At 42.4% G+C, this 20,395-nt stretch overlaps 2 protein-coding genes across 7 annotated transcripts in view; both read right to left on the bottom strand.

Moving 5' to 3' along the window:
* Window positions 1-6,115, bottom strand: part of TENT4B (terminal nucleotidyltransferase 4B) — a 41,334-nt gene extending 35,219 nt beyond the window's left edge. For both annotated transcript variants that reach the window (XM_088171880.1, XM_088171881.1), the window contains exon 1: window positions 5,420-6,115. In XM_088171880.1, coding sequence (XP_088028006.1) covers window positions 5,420-5,967 — 548 coding nt within the window. In that variant the 5' untranslated portion in view covers window positions 5,968-6,115. The remainder of the gene's footprint in view (window positions 1-5,419) is intronic.
* A 491-nt stretch (window positions 6,116-6,606) lies between these two features.
* Window positions 6,607-20,395, bottom strand: part of HEATR3 (HEAT repeat containing 3) — a 22,828-nt gene continuing 9,039 nt past the window's right edge. For 2 of the 5 annotated variants that reach the window (XM_014882781.2, XM_088171878.1), the window contains 7 exons: window positions 18,661-18,818; window positions 17,587-17,669; window positions 17,194-17,330; window positions 14,594-14,682; window positions 13,660-13,803; window positions 13,385-13,561; window positions 6,607-12,552 (listed from right to left, as the gene is read on the bottom strand). In XM_014882781.2, coding sequence (XP_014738267.2) covers window positions 12,433-12,552; window positions 13,385-13,561; window positions 13,660-13,803; window positions 14,594-14,682; window positions 17,194-17,330; window positions 17,587-17,669; window positions 18,661-18,818 — 908 coding nt within the window. In that variant the 3' untranslated portion in view covers window positions 6,607-12,432. The remainder of the gene's footprint in view (window positions 12,553-13,384; window positions 13,562-13,659; window positions 13,804-14,593; window positions 14,683-17,193; window positions 17,331-17,586; window positions 17,670-18,660; window positions 18,819-20,395) is intronic. The other 3 variants (XM_014882775.2, XM_088171876.1, XM_088171877.1) reach the window with 3 other exon arrangements.

Raw genomic sequence — 20,395 nt, 5'->3', positions numbered from 1 at the left:
TACTACAGGAGGCTGTGGGGAAATATCGGGTTTCACTTCCATAAAACCCAGCTGACTGCCTCCAAGAGCTGCACAAGCTGTCACAAGGGTACTGCCAGCACGGTGCTGTGGCATGACTCAGGACGAGACAGAGAGTGACAGTGGATCTCATCAGACGGGTGCAAGAGAAGGATCTGCACTCCAGTCACATCCCTGCTCTTGTACCTCACAGCCAGCATCCGCAGCCACGGAGCGAGCACAGAGCACTGCTCCAGGAGGACTTCTCAGGAAGCAAGCACATTTGTGTCTATGGATTCTCCCAAATAACTGCTTTTTACATTCACCTGCAGCCTATGTTTTAATGTACCTGAGTTCACCAAATCCAAAACACACGCAACTGTTCTAACAGAGGATGCATGAAGTCATGCACACACCTTGTTGTTTCATCAGAAGTCTGTGCACAAAGGTGTTTGTTTCACCTACGTTAAGCTTTTGTGTCAAGTAATGTACCAGTAAATCAGGCAACAACTCTGCATTTGATTTAAGCACTTAAGAATATATGATGAAAACCAACACAAATTATTAGGATTTTATCAGATTTCCCTAAGTCAGGCATTCCAGCTGGTTTTACATTTTGCTGGAGGTTCTCTGCTCACACTACACTCAGCTCCTTCTGTTTGTGCTCCAGCCCACATGGAAATCATGCTCCCATGGCTGATACCATGCAAGGGCCTGAGCAGGCAGAACTAGGGACATGCAGGGTAAGTTATCACAGGCAGACAGCAGCCTTAGCGTGGCTCCATGTCCTCTGGTCAGCTCACATCTGGGACAACGGGCTTGTGTCTGCCTTAATGCACTTTGCTTCTTTCAAAAATGAGACTAAAAGACCAGAGAAGCTCACAAACTTCACATGAAAAACTCATAATGGAATTTCTGTAGCAAAGACTTACGGCTTTAAGCTACTTTCTTCCCTCAAGTAGTTACAGTTTTATTTCATGGTACTCTCTGTAATCCTGGGCAACCTGCTGGAAACCCTTATATTAAATAAGCAGAAGTCTGCTCAAGTCTGTGCTAACCAGTTCAGCAGCATGGGAGTGTGTGCAAGTCTGTGTGCAATCCCCTCCTGTGGGGGTCACAGGATTCTCTCCCTTTCAAGGCCAAGTATCCATCAGTACCTCAAAATGTGCATTCACTATTTCAAAATGCAGTCTTCTAGCTAATCTACATTTCTTCTCAGCACTATACACCACAAATTTACCTCCTTAAACGCACACATTAACTGGGTTCTTGCCTTCAGCTGCAGATTACTGTGAAAATAGCTCTGTAGAGAGTCCCAAATCCACATCTCCTTCCTGAGAACTGTGTAGCACTGGGCTCTTTCTTTTGGCACAAGAATCACAGAAACCTAGAGTAAATAGGCCAAACTTAAGTGCAAGTCTTTATTTTTGGGTTTTGTTGCACTTAAGGCTTCTCATTTCAGCAGTCTTTTTGTCACATTTTAGCCAGGCTCAATCTAAACACGTTAAAAGTGGTAAAATAGCCATTTCAGTATCCCAAATGCTTTTTCTTCCTTTCTAATTGTGACACTACTAACATCATTTACTGCTGCCCTTGAGACACACACACAGAATCCCATCCAAAACCCCCAACCCACACATCCTCCTACATCCTTGAGTTTTGCTGCTAACTACCCTGCCAAGGTAAACCAAATTTAACTCTTTAAAGGTATGTAGTAAGTCAACAGTAACATCATTCTCATACTGTGAAACTTTTCATTCATATTCTGCATTATCTGTTCTTTTCAGAACTGCTGTCTGATGACAGTCCCTGGAGGATGGAAGACATGGAAGTTGACACTGACTGGTGCAAGGCAACTTGCAGGCAGCACTACACAATTGATTTATAGTGATATTTCACAAGCCACCACGTTAAGAGTGCCACAACAAAGTAGAGTACCTGTCGTCCAAACACCTGCATTATTAATAGAACTGCCAGTCTGAGAACTTAGACTAAGGAAAAATATTAAAGACAGGCCAGAATACAATGTACACAACAGCACCATTAACTCCAAGGAAGCAAAAATTCCCTTGTGTTGAATACATTCAGCACAGGTAAATGTTAGGAAATACTGTGCATACTTTGTAAATAATCTATCTTGAAACTAAAGTCAATATTGTTGTGGTTTATTTTTTAATTATTTTATTATCTCTTTATATGTGCACATACATTAACTAAGAGCGTATATTTCTCAATAATAATAATTAAAAAAAACTTAGCAGAAAAAAAAATCAAGATTTGACTGAAACAGCTACTTAGCTTTTTACCAAAATCTCTATGTCAACATGTTTACTTTACCTAAATCTTCAGACAGCTAGTTGCACACTGTTACATGTTTACATAATCTGTTCAACTTGCTAAAAATTATTGGACTAGTTTTCCAGACAGCTGATCAATAGAATTACATATTCAGAGCCGGTTTTGCACAGCCATCCACACAAGTGTCATCCTTGCAGTGGAAATATGAATGCCACATGTCAGTTTTCAACTGCATTTGCCAGCAAATCTGCTCTTATCTTTCTGAAAATGGGACTGTTCCACAACTCCAGTGTCTTCCAAAGAGAAAAAAGTTTAAAGTGATCAATTTAACAAAATTACAGGATGGTATATAGGGAAAGCACTGAGAGCCATTATTATGTTTTCACAATTTGCATAGTAACAATTAGGGAAGAAAAAGATAGTCCTTAACACACAGGTAATGATATAATAGCAATGTCTGTATCTTTTTTCCCCCAGTAACTTTTAGAGCTACTGAACTTCCAGAACACAATTTTGGAAATTTACATTGGAAACAATGAATTTAAAATATTTACTTTAGCAACAAGCTCATTTGCTAGGTTACAAACCTCTCTATCCATCCTTACTGCCCAGTGTCTCAAGATGCAGACAGATGATGAAGAGAAGCTTGCAGTCGGGAGCGAGGGCAGCACCTCAGGTCACACCACAGGCACAGGAGGCTTCACCCAGCCTTGCCAGCAGGTCACACTGCAACCTCCACAGCACCTAGGCATTGGCTAGGCTTTCCTAAGAAGCTTCAGCTCCTTTTACAAATTTTTTCCACAATTTTTCATTCAAGATCGTTAGCCAACAGCCTCTAAAATTTTTAATAACTTTTTAAAAAGGAAACTTCCATCATTTAGGAGAAGCAATATGGGGTGTACCTGAGAGACACTCTGCCTTGCTCTGCCTGGAATAAAGGAAATAGCTAAAACAGAAGCTCAGCATTATGTAAATATATGCCACAAACTAGACAGTCAATACACACGCAGATTAAGAGATCTGAGTATGTCCTGATGCTGTTAAAAAAAAATCTGCAAGGGCCTACCACTTGGAGTTTGAAACTGATTCTGCCAAAATTTAACTCCAACAACAACTTCGGCAAAGTTATTATTATTGCTGTTAATCTCTTGCTGAAGCTCACTCTTTCTTCACCCCATTATTATTACTACTAGTCTTGTTGAAACTGACCCTTTCCCACTCTATATCTTCAATACAGAAAAAAATTATGAATTTACAAGACAGAGAGAGAGCAAAGCACTTCTAAAAATGTTCCTCAGCCTCCAAGTAAATAAGTTACAAGGCAGAATATAACCAGAGTCCAAAAACTAACTTACAAAAATTCAGTACTTAGTGCTATACACATTACTTTTAAATTATGTGAAGAAAGTTGCAGAAAGTTCCGAGGCTAAAACATTTAAAATAGCATACTTCTGCCATGTCATTTTATGAATTATTGTACCACCAGCACTAAAGGTAACATAGGAGCTGGCGAGGAAGCAGGGAGCCTGAGGTGGTAAGAACTTGTCTTCCAAAACAACCAGCGAATTTGAATAGTGATTTTGACAAATCTTACAGAACAGCAACTTTGGAAGGCAAAGAGGTCGCTACTTTCCTGTGTGAAGGGGCTAAAGGGCCCTTAGGTACAAGCTGAGCACACAACTCACGCAACTAAATCACTACTGATTTCTAAAATGAGCTCTGCCAGGCCTTCAACTCTTACCATACACCTCCGTCATCTAGACCATGAAGGGTTCAAGGCAAAGGTTATGTTTTGAAAAGCATGAACTTTACAAAAAAGAAAAAAACACAGAAGTTACCAAATGGCCTTTATCCAGGGCATCACCCATATCAAAAGCCATCACTGTGTTCTAAAACAGGGGAGGGCTCAAACCAGTTTTCAGGTAAACAGAAGATAGGTGACTGCCTGCCCTCCATCTCCATGGGCTCGTGCAATGCCAACTGATGGGACCTAAGCTAACACAAAAACACTAATGACAAAATATTCAGATCATCATATGCATTCCATAGGCAGGGATCCATGACAACCATTAATAACCCCACACTAAAACCCACTGCACACTATACATGCATGGAAATTATTTCTGAGAGCAGGTGCCTGCCTGTATGCATACCTTCTCTGTCAGGTCTCAGAAAACACACTCCCCGGGAAACTACCTAGTCTGTGCGCTTTCTTTTGACACCAGCAGATGATTATTGTTGTTTTTTTTTTTTTTTAAAGTTCTAGTTCCTACCACGCATTTGTTCCGCAGGCAGCACAAAGCGTTCGAGGCGAGCTTGACAGCGTTGCAGAGGGCAGGCGTGCCGGCCGTGTGCCTGTCCCTGCTACAGTGCCTGCCCCTGTCCCTGTGCCTGGCGCTGCCCTGGCCCTGCCCCAGTGCTTGCCCCAGCTCCAGTGCCTGCCCCTGCCCTGGCCCTGCCCCAGTGCTTGCCCCTGTGCCTGCCCCTGCCCCAGTGCCTGCCCCGGCCCTGCCGCACGTGCGTGAGCAGCGAGGGCAGCCCCGGCGCGACAGCAGCGACAGCAGCGAGCACAGCGCGAAGCGGCGCTGACAGTGGAACGCCGTGTCCGAGGAGCCCGGCGGCACCGGCGGCAGCGTGTAACACGTGCACGGGCGGTGACAGCGGAGGGCCGGCGGGGCTCCGGTCCCTGCGGATAGGCGTGCCCACCCCATCAGCATGCACACGGGCACCGCCGCCGCCGCACGCGTGTGGCCCCGGCCCCGCGGAGCCGCCGCCCCGGCGGGCGGGACGCTCGGTGCAGGGGCTGCCCCGCACAGGCCGCCCGAGCCCCGGCGGGGCGTAGCTGTCAGCCCGGCCGGGCAGCGCCGGCCCGGCACCCACCGCCCGCCGCCCCTGCCCGACCCCGCGGACGCGGCCCGGCTCCCTGCGCCACCCGCCGGGCCCGCGCCGCGCCCCAGGTGCCGCGGCCCAGCGGCCCCTCGGCGGCCGCTGCCCGGCCCCGGCGTGCGGCCCCGGGGCGGGGAAGGACCTCGGCCCCCGCCTCCTCCTCCTCCTCCTCCTCTTTCTCCAGAGGCCGAGCGCGGCCAGGCCCGGCGCCCCCCTCGCCCGCCCCACGGACGCTCACCCCACGACTCCCTGGCTGTAGTTCCTCTTCTTCCAGGGGGTGCCGGTGTAGAGCGGCTCGGCCAGGCCGGGCTGGGCGCGGGCGGCCGGCTCGTCGGCCGGGGCGGGGGCGCGGCCCAGCAGCAGGCTGTAGTTGAGCCCGAAGGTGCTGGCCTTGTTGTCGCGCTTCCTCTTGTTGCTGGCGGCGGCGGCGGCGGCGGGCGGCGCCCCCCGCGCGGGCCGGGCCCAGGCGGCGGCCCCCGGGGGCGGCGAGGCCTGGCGGTGCCCGCGGCTGTGCGGGTTGTTGGCGCTCTCGAGCGGCAGGAAGTCGGGCGGGGGGTCGGCGCGGGGGGCGCGGTACATGCCGGGCGGGGAGGCCGGGCCGGCCGCGGCGGGGGCGCTCTGCTGCTGCTGCTGCTGCTGCTGTTGCTGTTGCTGCTGCTGTTCCTGCTGCTGCTGCTGCTGGAAGTAGAGGTTGCGGACCCCCTGCGTGGTCTCCCAGATCTGCATCCACAGGCGGTTCGAGGGGCCGAGCTGCTCTGGCTGGAACCAGGCTATCCGGGGATCCATCAAACGGGGACCCACCCCGGCTGATCCGCTCCCCGCGCCGCGCCGGCCGCCGCCGCCGAGACCCTGTCAGCGGGTCCCAGCGCTAATGGCGGCTCCTATGGAAGGGCAGCTCCGCGCCTGCCTGCTCGCTGCTGCCGCCGTCGCTCCACAGCCCCCGCCCCTCCTGGCGAGCGCGGCGAGGCGGGGCCGGGCCGGGAGAGCCGCCGGCACGCGGGCCGCGCGCAGCACGGGGGGCGGCGGCGCCCCGGCCGCTCCCCCGGCACCGCCGCGCTGCCCCCGGGCCGGGCCGGCCGCTCCTGTCCCGGCACCGCCGCTCGCAGCGGCCCCGCGGGGCAACAGCCGCGCTCCCGGGGCCGAGCGCTCGTTCCGGCCCCGCCGCTGCCAGCGCGCCGGGCTGCGGCTCGGGCACAGGGAGAGCTGCGGGCAAACCCGGGCCGGCGTCCCCCTGCCCGCACACCGACAGCTGCCGCTGCCCGCCACCCCCCCCTCCCCAAAACTCTTGTGAGGACGCGCAGGGGTAGTTCAGGGTCTTCCTGCCTTTCATTCCGCACCAAAAGAGAGGCAAAGGAAGCCTTTTCTGTAGATGGAAAAATACATCACATACACCATACCCCAAACAGCAACACTGAGTAGTACCAGTTCTTGTCAGACTCGGTTTTATTTTTAGTGTTTTCATACTACAGCCTTAAAACATCTTTAATATCAGCTACAAAGTTTCCAGCATTTTGCAGGAAGGGCCTGGTGCTTCCCCCACTTTCAGAATTGCATGGCAGATGATTTCTCTTTAGGAAGCTGGAGGTGGAGGGTTTAGAATTAAAAAGTCACATTCCAATTTCAAGCATTCCGTGAACAGTTTGCCAAGAAGACTTAGCATCATTTCCTGGTGACAACCAAAAGCTGAAGTTCTGGCTTCTCCCCACCCTGTCCGCACTCCTCTGTTGTGTCACAGCGTGTCTGATGTGCATTGCCCAAGAGAAAATCAACCACGGCAAGAAGGTGAAATGTGGAGGTTGAGTTGACAAACTTAATCGCTTTGAAAATTAGGACCTGTACCTAAAACTACTACTGAAAGTCAAATGGAAACTCGTAGGACTTGGACACGTCTTGGAATTGGGGAATAACCACTGAATAACTCTATTTTTCAAACCCCACATTCTTCAGTTACTCAGAATTGTAAGTATAGCAGGAAAAGGTAACAAGAAGAGTTTAAACGATGTTACCTGTACAAAATGCAAATAAAGTTTCAATTAATAAACTTTTAAAAAATGTAACAAAAGTGTAAGTCAAATAAAAGATATCACATTACTCTTAAGAAGGTAACAGGAAAAAGAACTAATTTGTTTCCTTTTTAAATAAAGCTAGTTCTGCAAATATCCATTGGTCTACACCCATAGCACATAAAGGCCAACAAGTTTCTTTATAGGACTGAGGTTTATTAATTTACAGTAGCAACCCTAGTCCCAAGCACCTATAGCCAAGATGCAATAGAGGTGGTGTAGTAACACAAATGCTTTAGATTACCAAGTATGCCATGGGGGACATAAACAAAACCCACACTTCAAAATGGTCAAATTGGGTTTTTTTGATCACCGCTTTGAATTTTAACTCTTTTATTTACTAAAAAGGGAACTTCCCAGGAAAGGTTCTTTGGCTGATTCAGCTAGTAAATGCATGATGTTTCCATTCTTCCATGAAGTTCTGGAAGTGCTTTTCACTCTCCATCTGAAGGGGTAGAGAGGAGGGAAGAGGCTAATACAATATTCCTTTAAAAGTTAAAAAAAATTCACATCAGAGGAGAAAGAAAAAATTCTCAATGGGATTTTTATCATAGCAGGAACACAAAACTAGAAGAAACTTTACTAAAGCCCAGCACATCTTTCAGCACGGTGCAAGGATTTATGTGAGCACCTCACAACGCCAGGTCTGCATCAGGACACTCATTGTGCTGAGAACACACAGCAGCCACAATCACTCCAACAGTATACAGATTATTACAGTGGGATCTTATTTCAGTTCCCAAGTAGTTGGATTTAAACCCATAATGTAACAGTAATGCAAGGAGCTCCTGACACCCAGGTTCAAAAGAAAAAAAGCATCTTGCTATATCCTTGTGTTCAAGCCTCAAACTACGCTTTATGTGGTCACTGAATTATGTCTGTATGTTTGACAAAATGCCCCTCACAGAGACAAGAAGCTTACAAAAATTACACAGAAACAAAATGAAATTTAAGTGATTTTACTTATGTGCCTTCAATTTTTTCCCACAAGGTACAAAAATTAACAGTTTTAAATTATCTGAAAATTAGACCAAAAAAAACCCCATCACTCAAGTAAAAGCTCCTTCAAACAGAAAGGCTCACCATGCGTCAGCCCTGGTGGAAAAACTTCAAGTTCTTTAATCTGCTGTCAGAGACCTCAGATTTTGCCAATTATCTTAAAGTTATATATCTTAACAGCTTGTCCAGAACAAACTATATATAGATTGTTTGCTAAAGTCACTTGTGCCAGAAAGGAACAATTATATTATTTTCAATTACTGCTACCATTGCCTGAATTGGAATTTGCAACAGTAAATGTAAGGCTAGACATTTCTATCCAATCCTTGGGAATGTTTTTATTGAAAATCCCTCACTAAGGAAACAGAACTTGAGTTTATGGGCATTTTTGGTTGGTTGTTTAATGTTAATATTCCACAAGATGTGAATATCATTTATAATACTTAAAATACAAACTAATTTTAAAGTCATTTGTTCTTCAACACAGTTCTCATTTTGTAATTTTACTGTGCTCTCATTCTTTTTTGTATTTGTCTCTCCAAGTACAAACATCAAACTAAGCCAAGTAGTACTGGTTGAAGTTATTCTTGTTCCTCTAAGAAGACAATCTTCAAAAAAATAACAGCCCCATACTGTGCAAAAAATTACATTCAACACACACCATAACCCCCAAAAAGTTGAACTATTGACTTGACTGTGATATACAGCCATCTGCTTCTGAATGTCAAGGCAAGATGTATAAAAAACAAATGCACATTTAAATCTTGCCACTTGTTTATTTTCATAGAGAGCAAGAATAAAACCACACAAGTGATAATTCCTTATTTCTACAGCCGGGAATTTGACATTTTGCAGGCTGCAGAAAATACCAGTGGTCCTGCTGCTCCTGAACAGGGCAGTGGCTCCTTCACACTCTACTCGATACCACAGAGCAAGGTAAATTCAGCAGCTTAATTTTGGTATTAGAGCTCAGCTCAGAGCCAGTCTGTTGTGCTCAGCATCAGACAGAGACACAAGTAGAGCAGCAATCCATACTTTCCAAGGACTGTGGTTTTCAACTGAATCAGACAGATGATGCCTTAGGGACCAGAATAAGCAACCCAATTCAGATACATGTTTTGATACCAGTCTTATCTGTGTGATGAGATTAACTGATGAAGATCACTTACATCTATTTAGTATCTATTTACTTATGCTACACACTGTCTACATCAGTCCAATTTCTCCCACTCTCAAAACATCAGGATCTGTCTTCCCCTTTGTAGGCTGTAAAGGATCCTGTCTTTGCCTGAAGCTTGCCCTAGACCTATTAAATAAACCTAGATCTATTAAATAAAGTGTTTAAAGAGCCCACAAAACATTTAATTTGCATATTATCATCACTTCTGCTACTGCCTTAATTTTCCTTAGTTGTGTCAGAACAACATTTGTAACCCCAATCTTGTAACTTAGCTCTTTTGTCTCATCTGGTTTTCGTCCCTGATTTGACACTTCTTTAAATCACTCATAACTTGCCTTGTCTTCCATAGGTGCATTCATGTGCCTCTTTAAGTGATATGGTTTGTATTATGCACCACTCTCATTATGAAAATATTTTTTCAAGACATTCAGCTCATCAGTGCATAGCAAAAAAATAATCTATGCATTCCTATTGCCAGAATAGTTTTAGATCTAAATGTCAGTCTGTTTTTTCACTTGAAGGAAAAAAAATAGAGTCTGATTATATTAAGAAAACCATGTTTCTAGTGGGTGCCCTATCTTCTTTATATTTATCTGCAACTTTCAGATTTGTATTTGTAGATGAAATGTTTCTTGACATTATCAACCTAAAAGAAAAACCCAAAACAAAAAATAGCATACTTTGGTTTTCTAACAGTCCCCAGGAAACAGATTCTGGCTGCTACACTTGTAAAATGCAAAATCCTACATTTGGGACAGTGCTCTTGACTGAATGACCAAAGGACAGCTTTGGAGAGAAGGACCAAAGGGTCCTGGTGGACAGTAAGTTGAAGCCAGCAGTGACAATAGCTAAGAAATAACAGACTGCACTGGCAGGAGCATGGGCAGCAGGACAAGAAAACCAATTACTCCTCTCTGTTCAGCACCCAGGAGATCACATCTGGAGAAGTGTGTTCAGTTTGGACTCTCAGTACAAGGCACAGTAGAGCAGGGCAAGAAGGCCACTAAGATGGTTGGAGGGTGATAGGGCATAGAAGGAACAACTGAGGGAGCTGGTTTTATTTGGCCTGGAGAAGAGGGAAATACAATTGCTGTTTTCAGCTGCCAAGTGGGGGTTAGGAGATGGAGCCAGGCTCTTCTTTGTGGTGTGCAGTCAAAGGACAAGAGGCACATTTTGCAGCAGGGGAAAGTCCTACAAGGCACAAGTGGAAAAGGGAAAAAAACGTGTTCCCAGTGAGAACAGTCAAGACCTGGAAATATTGTCCAGAATTTCCATTCTGGGAGGTGTTCAAGACCTAGCACAACCTATCTCCCAAGTCAGCCCTGCTTTGATCAGAGGACTAGTCTTGGACCTCCAGAGATCCCTTCCAATCTAGAACATCCTGCAATTCAATGTAGCACCCAGAAAATGAAAGCAGAACTTTCCACGTGGAAGTTAAGTGCTCCAAACAAATATTAATACCTGTCATCAGGATAACAGTATAGTATGCTCAATGTACAGCAAGTATAACTAACACCAGGATTAAAATCCACACACTGTAGGGTATTATGCCATAACCCACCTTTCCTCAGCTGTTACACTCTAGACCTCTTCACTGCCTGCCCTGCCAAATCCCTGGATAACCTCCCATCCACTTCATGCTCTTGACTTCTCCTGGTTTTCTCTAGTCCAGCCTCAATGGCCCTAGAGCCCCCTCAATCCCACCCTCTCACTCCTTTGACTAGCAGGCATCACATCATACATTTCATCTGACTCTGTGAAGTAACAGCAGTAACAGCACTTCCAGCAGTACAGATGCTTAAACTCCTCTTTTGCTTCCTCTTGCATTTGACAAAATACCTTGTCAGGATTTCAGAGTCAGTCATTTGCAAGTTCCAGTCACTTCCCAAGTCTACTTTCCAATCTTAGAGACTGAAATCTAACAAACAGAGCAAATTTGGTCTTTTTAAGTTCCATGCTTTTAACATGGGAAAAATTCTGCCAAAAACTGGATGCCTGAGCTAAGGCAGCACATAGAAAGAGGAGAAAAATACCTCTCATTTCAAAAACCAGCACAACAAAATGCTTTTGTGTTTAGTTGTGAGGTTTTGTTCTTGAAAAATGTGTATGAGAGGATCTCACTCACAGAAACAAAACCAAAGCTTTAATACATGGAATATATCATACAATTTGCATGAATTGGTATTTTAAAAAACATTTTCTGTAATTTACAGCTAAAAAATCTCCATCACAAGTATTTGCAAAAGGTATTTTAAACAAATGTAAATTTACTTTACTAATACTTCAGTATAAAAAATACTTTCTGTTAGGTTTGCTACTTCCCTGAATTCAAGCTCAAGATCCTGATGTAGAATTACAAGGAAGATTGTAAAATAGGAGACTTAATTTTCAGAAATACTAATAAAAATAAAAACAAGGAGCTGTGTCTAAGTGTAGGATCTGCTTACACTGATTTCCACAGCCAAAAGCTATCATACTGATTTTATCACAAATGATAAATCTACACATTTGTCACACACTTCTTTCAGGAAATCTGCCATAAGTGTGCCTGTGTAATTCTAGAAACAATTAAGAACAAACAGCAAATATAAACAGTCTCCCACTGCTCCAGCCCCTGAAATAGATCTTAAGCTTTTACTTTTCTTTTTTTTCCCCCCATCTGCCACATGACCAAGAATATTTTCGGGATTTCTTTTTCATGCAAGTGTCGTTTTCTGCCAGGGTACGTGAAGATATCCAGGCAATGACAGTGGTGCTATGTACACATCTCAAGACTTAAAGAGCACCTTCTTATCACTCCAATAATCTTAGGGTATGCTATGGGGATTTTGATGCTAATATGTCTTTCATATTGCATCAACCCAAAAGTATAAAAATACTGAATGTCATAAAATGTATCATTAACATCAAAGCAAAACTGCTCTGCTCAGTAAAGCTGGGAAGTTCAAAACAGTTATATTTTTTGTAAACATTTCATAATAAGGAAAACCTTAAAAGTTCCTCGACGTTTCAAGTTGGGGTTTTCCCTAGTGTCTCCTGATATGCAATGAATCTTCTCAAATTCATCTTCACATTGTCAAGAACACACAGTTGATCTGTACTATATTGTCCTTTGCCTTCTTTTCGCATCTGTAAAACCAAAAGAATATATGGTTTACTAAAGGAGAACTTTCTCCTGTTAGGTCACATCAGGTTTACACCTACCAAGAAATGCTACCTGTGGGGCTTGTTAGAACTCCAAGGTGTTCCTGTGTGTACACGTGGAGCTTAGCAATTATTTCTGCAAGTCAATTTACTATAATACATTGCTGCCTAAAACTAGATTAATGACACATTATTTCACCCAAAAATCTGAGACATACACTTTTCTGTGTTTTTTTACATGGAAAACCTTGTACATCAGGTATGTACTTTGTGTGTACAATGCTTAGCTTTTAGCACTCCTCTGCATCTGACCAAAGAAACAACGTTTATGAGGTCATTCTCTGTTTAAATCTAGGATGTACCTAAAATTACAGTTTAGAACACCAGCCTTGTTATTGTTGAAAATATAGGATACATGAACTGTTTTAATTAACCAAGAATGGAACAAAAACATCCAACTGAAACTACAAGTTAAAAACCAAAGATGTCAGCGTAACTTCAGAAAGGACTTTTCTCCCACCTCCAGAGACATCTGCAGGATTTTTTGTACAAATGTCTCAGAACAATACAGTGATTTGGATATCAGTAATACCAATGGTGTAATGCTGATGTTGCAATGCAGGTGCTGCACTGTTACCTTGACACTTCCATGAACTTTAAGGTCAGTGTATTTGCTTTCTTCTAAAGTGGAGTATCAGAAAATCAAACACATTTTTCTGTCATCTTATAAATTAATTATCTCTTCTAGGAGCCCAAAATTCAACCTTTGACCCACTTTGTGTGCTGAGACCCTGAGCTGGCTGCCCTTGATGCCTACCCTCATTCTGAACACTGGCTGAAACTCCTTCAGTGTTGGAAGCAACTTGATCTGTAACGCCGCCTTTTCTGCTTCTTTACCATCTGCAAATACATCAAAAAGTGCATCCAAGGCTTCCCCTGCTACCACAAGAGAAGACTCCTTCATAGCAACCTCAAGAAGAAATTTGCCAATCATCTGCAATAAGAAAGAAGAATTGATTTTTCCAGTAATGCTAAAGAAAATTGAAACATCAAAATTCTTTTAAGCTTGCAACGCAAAGTTTGCTTTTTCACCTTCAGTGTTTCAGCTGTGTCTTGTCCTTTTGCCAGGACACTGCCAGAAATTCCAAGGATGCTCACCATGTTCACTCTAACACTGGCATTGCTGCTTTGAATACCAGCCTCACACAAAGCCAATAGCTGCTCAGGAGTCATACACTGGTCAGCAAGGGGAAAGGAGAGAAAGAAGGAAAAGAGACACTGTTACGTTTTCATGGAAATTTTGAAATACGACATTTAGACACAGTACTTTTACAGAACTCAGGCAAATTCTTCACATAGAAACAGTCTTAAATTATGAAAACTACACGAATTCTGAAAATGCAATTACCAAGAAATTTAAATTTCCTTTCAACTTTTTTCTTCCAGAACATAATCAAGGCTGACATGAAGTTGAAGGAAAACTTGAAATTTTCACAAATTTATCTAGCTCTTCCAACTTCCAATAACTGCTTCCAACTCATTACAACTTACAGTATAGAAGCTTAGTTTTCAGTTTAAGGCCAGAAAGGACTAGCAGACTATCTAATATTCTGTCCTGTATAACAAACCATTATGACTCATTCCTGTATTCAACTCATTAATTCATATCCAACCAAGATTCAAGGAATACCAGCTTCAACAGGTGACATCAGGAAATAATCCACATTTCTAGGTGCTAATTTTCTAAGTATTTGTCATTATAACTATCTTCTAAAGATACCTGTGGCTTATTGCTATTCTGGTTTTGAAATACTTTTCATTTGCTTACATGGTGAGGAGATGATATATAAAAAATATTCCTGTAAGGTCCATGAAAAACACAGTTAATGCTATTAAATCTGTCCTTCCAGTGTTCACAACTGCTGAAATTTTGAACTAAATTTATACTGTTTTGTTTCAAAAACTTTCCAGCGCAATCTCACAGGAATTTGAACCTACCAGAGCGTTTGAGTTTGAAAGCTTTTACCTGGGAGATGTTCTTTGATGCCATTGTTTGTAGGAGAGCCCTCAAAGCACTGGTTACAGCTTCCAGGAATTCTGTGTCTGTAGGGAGTTCTGTCAGATAATAGAACCCAGAGCCAGAAGTTATACAGTAATATGAGGGACACATGAAGTAAAGAAATACAAATTCCTTAATCCCTTAATTGTTCCTCCAGGTACTACCACAACAGGAAAAGCTAGATTTTTTCAGAGACTGGTCCTTGTAGGTTGTAACCATAGTGATTTGTTTGAATTCAGCATTGACTGCATCTGGAGGTTAGAACACAGCTGGGCCTCCTTTTCAGGCACATCCCTGGTTGAGACACTTGTGTGACCTAACGGACAGTGCCAGCCACTGTCACCAGAACAGCAGCTGAGAACTGGCATCACATGGAGGCCATAATACAGGAACTGAGAAAACTACAGAAGCTGACTGCATACTTTGCCTCCTTTTTGCTGCCTTCTTAAGCAAGCTTTTCAGACACCCAGAACAGTGGGGCTCTTTCCAATTCATATAAAGAACATGTTTTTTCCGGTGGTTTAATAACATTTCAGGAATGTATGACTCAAACTCTGCATTATTCTCGTTTAACTACAAACTCATTGGCAGCAGCCATCACCTTCAATCTACGTTCTGCATTCCTTGAGGCTTTTCATTTTCCTCTAAGGTGTTTATTTTCTAGACCACTCCAGATGCAGAACTTCTTGATTTATGCGTATCTCCTCCCTTCTCATGTAAACAATCAGATCTTTATTCCTCTTTTTTACCCTGTAAACCACAGAATTCCTTCTAACCACATGTTGGTATGTATCAGCTCCATCTGGCAGTTTTCATTACACAGCATTTAAATATTAAAAATGGGCCTGTGCCATTAAATTAATTTTAGCATCCTTAGCTGTCTCCAGATAGCAACTTTTCCAGCTTCATCTGAGAACTTTATATTACAGAGCATGACATGTAGACCCAAAATCTTGGAAGTCCCTCTCTTCAAGCATGAGACATATTTTATGTGAGTTTCCTTGCATATAGGCATTTTCATTTCTGCATTTTAGTTTTCCACACACTGCACTTTCAGTAATAATGCTCCCATGGACCAATCACATCTTTAAAGACATTGAGAAAAAAGTGTGTTTTGCAAGCAGATGCACTTTCAAGCACTAATGCAGTGTCATTTTATACACCACAGCAGAGCACTACGTAAGCTACATCTGTGACTACAAATGGAGACACTTGAAGGAAGGGAAGGAAACTGAGTTTCTTGAGCTTCTAAGAGATGAGAAATGACAAAGCCACACATATGCCAGACTTCAACAGAACTGTCTTAGGGAAAACGTTTTCTGACAGTTTGGAGAATTGGCAGCTTTTCCAGGCTCTAAGAATATCTCTTATTTTTTGAAAATCCATCACCACTGACCTTAAAACAAAGATTATCAGAATAATCTTAAGGAAACAGCCTGTCAGGGACCCACATCTTCAGTTTGGAAACAGGTAGGGTTTTCTTAAACCTTTTTTCATTTTTTTTCCAATCTTGGTTCAGCTTCTCTCATGTCAGTAAGAGAGAGATCATAGCATAAATGATCCAACAGGATTATGGAAATGATGCTGCTCTAATGTATAGGATCACAGAAAGCAGCTGGAAATGCTACCTGCTGTACAGATGATCCAATAACACTGCACTAACAGATGTATGGGGAAACCTTCACAGTATGTCTATGAAATAATGCACCCTGCAGGAACTAGAGTGAAGACATTCCAGCGTTTACCAGGATGTATCACAGAATCTGTGAGGCTGGGAAAGACCTCTGAGATCAGTCCAACCTGTGACTGATCACTGCCATGTCAGCCAGACCCTGGCACTGAGTGCCACATCCAGTCTGTCCTTAAACATCTCCAGGGATGGTGACTCCACAGTCTCCTCAGGCAGCCCATTCCAATGTCTAAATATAGATCTAATATACATACACTTTATATAGTCAAAAATAGTATTCTTAGAATAATTAAATTTATTACCTTCTCTGTTGAAATTGAACCACAATCAGAACAGGAAGCTGAGCAGCTTTAACATTTAGTCATAACAACTTTGCACACTTTCTTACTACAAACATACTTCCAATAAATCTAAGCCACCATAAGCATAAAGCATGCCCTAGGGACAAGGTGGCTGCTCTCTTTCCAACTGTAATAGGCATGAACACTCTTGAGATTTTTGCACCAACCACTTTTGCCATAATTTGGTAAAATTACTAGAAAAAAAATGATGTGAAAGACTGTGCTAGACATGTTTGTTTTCACATATCCTTAGACTAGCTAGGACATTTAAAAATAAAGTGTCCTATCTTCTACATGCTTGTCTGATTGCTGAAAAAGTTATTACTACAAATACGATCAAGCAAACAGTTCTGGTCTCCCAACAAGGCATTGTGAACCCACTAAGAGACTTTCTGCATAGACCCAAAAGTGAAGCAGATTCTTGCACTACAAACAGACTTGCTCAAGGTGCAGTTTGGATAACCACATTTTAACATCTTATATCTAGATTATCAGCAAAGGGGATCAAGCCAAATCCCCTTTACTAAACATCTTACCTGTTTTAGAAAAGATCAGCTGTGAGAGATGCTGTGCAAGGGACTGAAGTGCTGAAGCTCCCCCAAGACAATCCACATCTGACACCAACAAAATGCTCTGAAGACATGTTAAAGCTCTACACTGCACTGCATTCAGTCTGAAACAAACAAAAACCACACTGTACAGGTATTTCTGAAAACACCTGTTGTAATACAATGAGGAAACTTGAATTTAATAAGGCTGTGATCCAGTATGCAGTTCACAAAATCATTTGTATCTCTTTATTCAAAATCATATATCAGATTGCCAGTTTCCAGGTCTTAAGAGCAGCCCAAAGATGAGCAATTCTTCGAAGAGCTCTAAAACAACTGAATATACAGGAAAAACAATAAGAGAGACAACAAAATGCCTACTTTTTAATTAATGGTTTCCAAGACGAATTGCGCATACAGATGTCTAGAGCAACACTGTTCGGAAAAGCAGTTTTTTCAAGAATCTGGGGAGGGGGAAAAAGAAAAGTTTAGTAATAAAGCCCTTTTTTCTTTTTTTTTTATAGTCTGTTCAGAGGGAAGACTGAAATTTTAGCTTAATGTCAAACAGATACTTCAAACTATGTATCTCAAAGTTTTCCAGATAGCAAATATCTCACCTGCTAAAAATGCCAGAATTTTCCTCAATCACTTAAATGGTGCAATTATACATTGGGTTTAGCACAGCGTATTTTAAGTGTTCAATTGTACTAACAAGAAGTGATTTTCTAGGTCTCTGCTATTCTCTTATTTAGCTCTTTCTTCTTATAGATTCTGCTACAGGATTTTAAGATAGCTGCAAGTCTAGAAGGCCTTGCCATGAAACTCTGTCTATTAAGCACAAAAAGCCTTCAAAGTTTTCACCTCGCACCTTGATGTCTTAGCTCAGAATTCTATGATGCTGCTGAACTAGCACAGTAATTGATTCAAATAATAAACTTCGCCTTTACAACCTCAAATAAAAATGGGCAAAACAGCTCTGAAACAAAAACATCTAATTTCCTGTCAGTGCCAAATACTGTATTTCAGACACTTGGTATAAAGAGGGAGAGAGGAACTTGCACTTTTTCAGTGCTGAGTGTTGCCATTCATTAACGTTACTTCCACCTCATTTAGCTAATACAGAAATCTGGCTGTCACGCTTCAGCCAAGCTTCCTTTCTTTTTGGGGGTAGTCTTTTTCATGTCCAAATCAAGGAATAACAACCTTTGTATTTTGGGAAAAAGCCCCCCAAAAATTTAAAAAGCCCTACCAGATTTCTGAAACACATGACCCTTCTCACTTACATGAGGAAATTATTTAGGTCATGCAATGATGCACCACCTCTAGTCCAAAAACGTGAGGCCAAACTCATTTTAAAAAATACTCCCTTCAGGTGGATTGGGATAATTTGTTTGCCTAACCTGGGACACAAAGCAGAAACAAGGGAAAGCCTGTACCATGTGTAGGAAACAATACCTTCTTTGGAATGAGGTTGTTCAGAAATGCTGAGTTAACCTCATCAGAGAGGCACAGGGGTGACAGCAGCAGCCCACTCCCCTCGTTGTACGAGTTTTCCATGAACAAGTCACTCTCATCACTGCTGGAGTGTTCTTCCCACTCGTCATCGGAGGGATCTGAAACAAGACAGACTTGTAAATGTAACAGCCCTCATGGAACAGGTTTAGTACTTTCCAACTGAAATTGGCTCCTCCAAACTTCTTGGTTTAGGAATCTTTAAGCTCTTGGACTCTACAAACTCCTCACAAACCAAGTGCTATTAAGCCACAGTTCTAAATACTTTATAAAAAATATTTTATACTCACTGAAGCACAAATATTTTTATAAGAGACCTTCTTCATACGCATGTTCATCTCTGATATTAACAATGTATTGTTTAAAAATATCAAAAAAGGTATAGAAGAAACATTACGTAAAGATCTACAAAGATTTTAACTTGGATTGTACCACTCCACTTTGAGGTTGATTCAAGCATGCAAATACACCAGTTTAACTTAACTTGTCTACAATAACTGCAGTCAGTTTAAGGCAATTGTTGCCTCTGGCAATATTGAAGTCGCAGGCAGATGTCCTCTGCCTGGATGAAGATGTTACTGTCTCCACAGCAAGGTCAGTTGAAACAAAATGATGACAGCAAAGAAAGACAAATAATCTCTGATAGCCATTTCAGGCAACACATTTCACATAAATTAAACTAGGTTTAAAATCTTAACCCTGAACTAGGCCATACTTACATGACTTATTCCACTAGCAGATCTTTAAGGGAGGATATGGTGAGAGGAGTCAAAGTCCTATTACCAACAGGCTACTGTGTGAATAATCTGTCCACAGCTGGAGGGGGACTTGGGCTGACAAGCACAAACTATAATCATCCTCATTTATATAAAACTCATATATCTACATCCACAGAGTTCACACTCATTCAGCTGAAGTTTCTTTAAATCTGGTTACATTTTAACTAGTGTTTGCCCAAGTCCTAAGTCTACAGGTTGGACTAATCCTCCTTTCCAATAGATGAAAGCTCTGTGTACATAGGTCAGGATATTTAACTATTGTGACAAAAAAATACCATATTCACCCCCAAGTAATTTTGTTTGACAACACAGATTCTCCTAAGATGTAGGGCCTGTAGTAACTACAGCAACAGCCATGCATTTCTGTGGCAAAAGGTAAATTCACAAAAATACAGCAAGAAAGATCCAAATGAATGCATTTCACTTGTACTGTGCAAGTTTAAGAATTTATTGAAGATGATGATTATGGTTTATCTCATCTAAAGTAATTTATCAAGGTGTAGCAACTTGATCACACAGACAACTCATGGTAATATTCAATTAATTCTACAGCCTTTGCATGAGAAAATGGTTGTCCTTCATGCTTTATCAAACTATGGCAGCAAAAACCATGAAAATAAAGCAGACATCCCCTTTTCAGTCCCTCGCCTCTTCTAAAAAATTCCTTTTGCATCTTTAGAAAACAAAGAAAGCAAAAAAATAATCCTTGAAAACTAATTGATAACAATACAAGCTGACAATGCAATTCAGCAATAACAAAGACAGCAGTTGTCATAATTTGACAGTGAGTGACCAGGGCAGAGCAGGAACTGGGATCTAGAACTCTGGCCCATAACTGATCAGGTTTCTCATAATGTTCTGGGAAAGACAAAGGCATTTCCAGCAGCAATCCCATTTTA

This window comes from Sturnus vulgaris, chromosome 12 (genome assembly GCF_052056855.1).
Source record: "Sturnus vulgaris isolate bStuVul1 chromosome 12, bStuVul1.hap1, whole genome shotgun sequence".
NCBI lineage: Eukaryota > Metazoa > Chordata > Aves > Passeriformes > Sturnidae > Sturnus > Sturnus vulgaris.
This window is presented reverse-complemented; position numbering and strand designations above follow the sequence as displayed.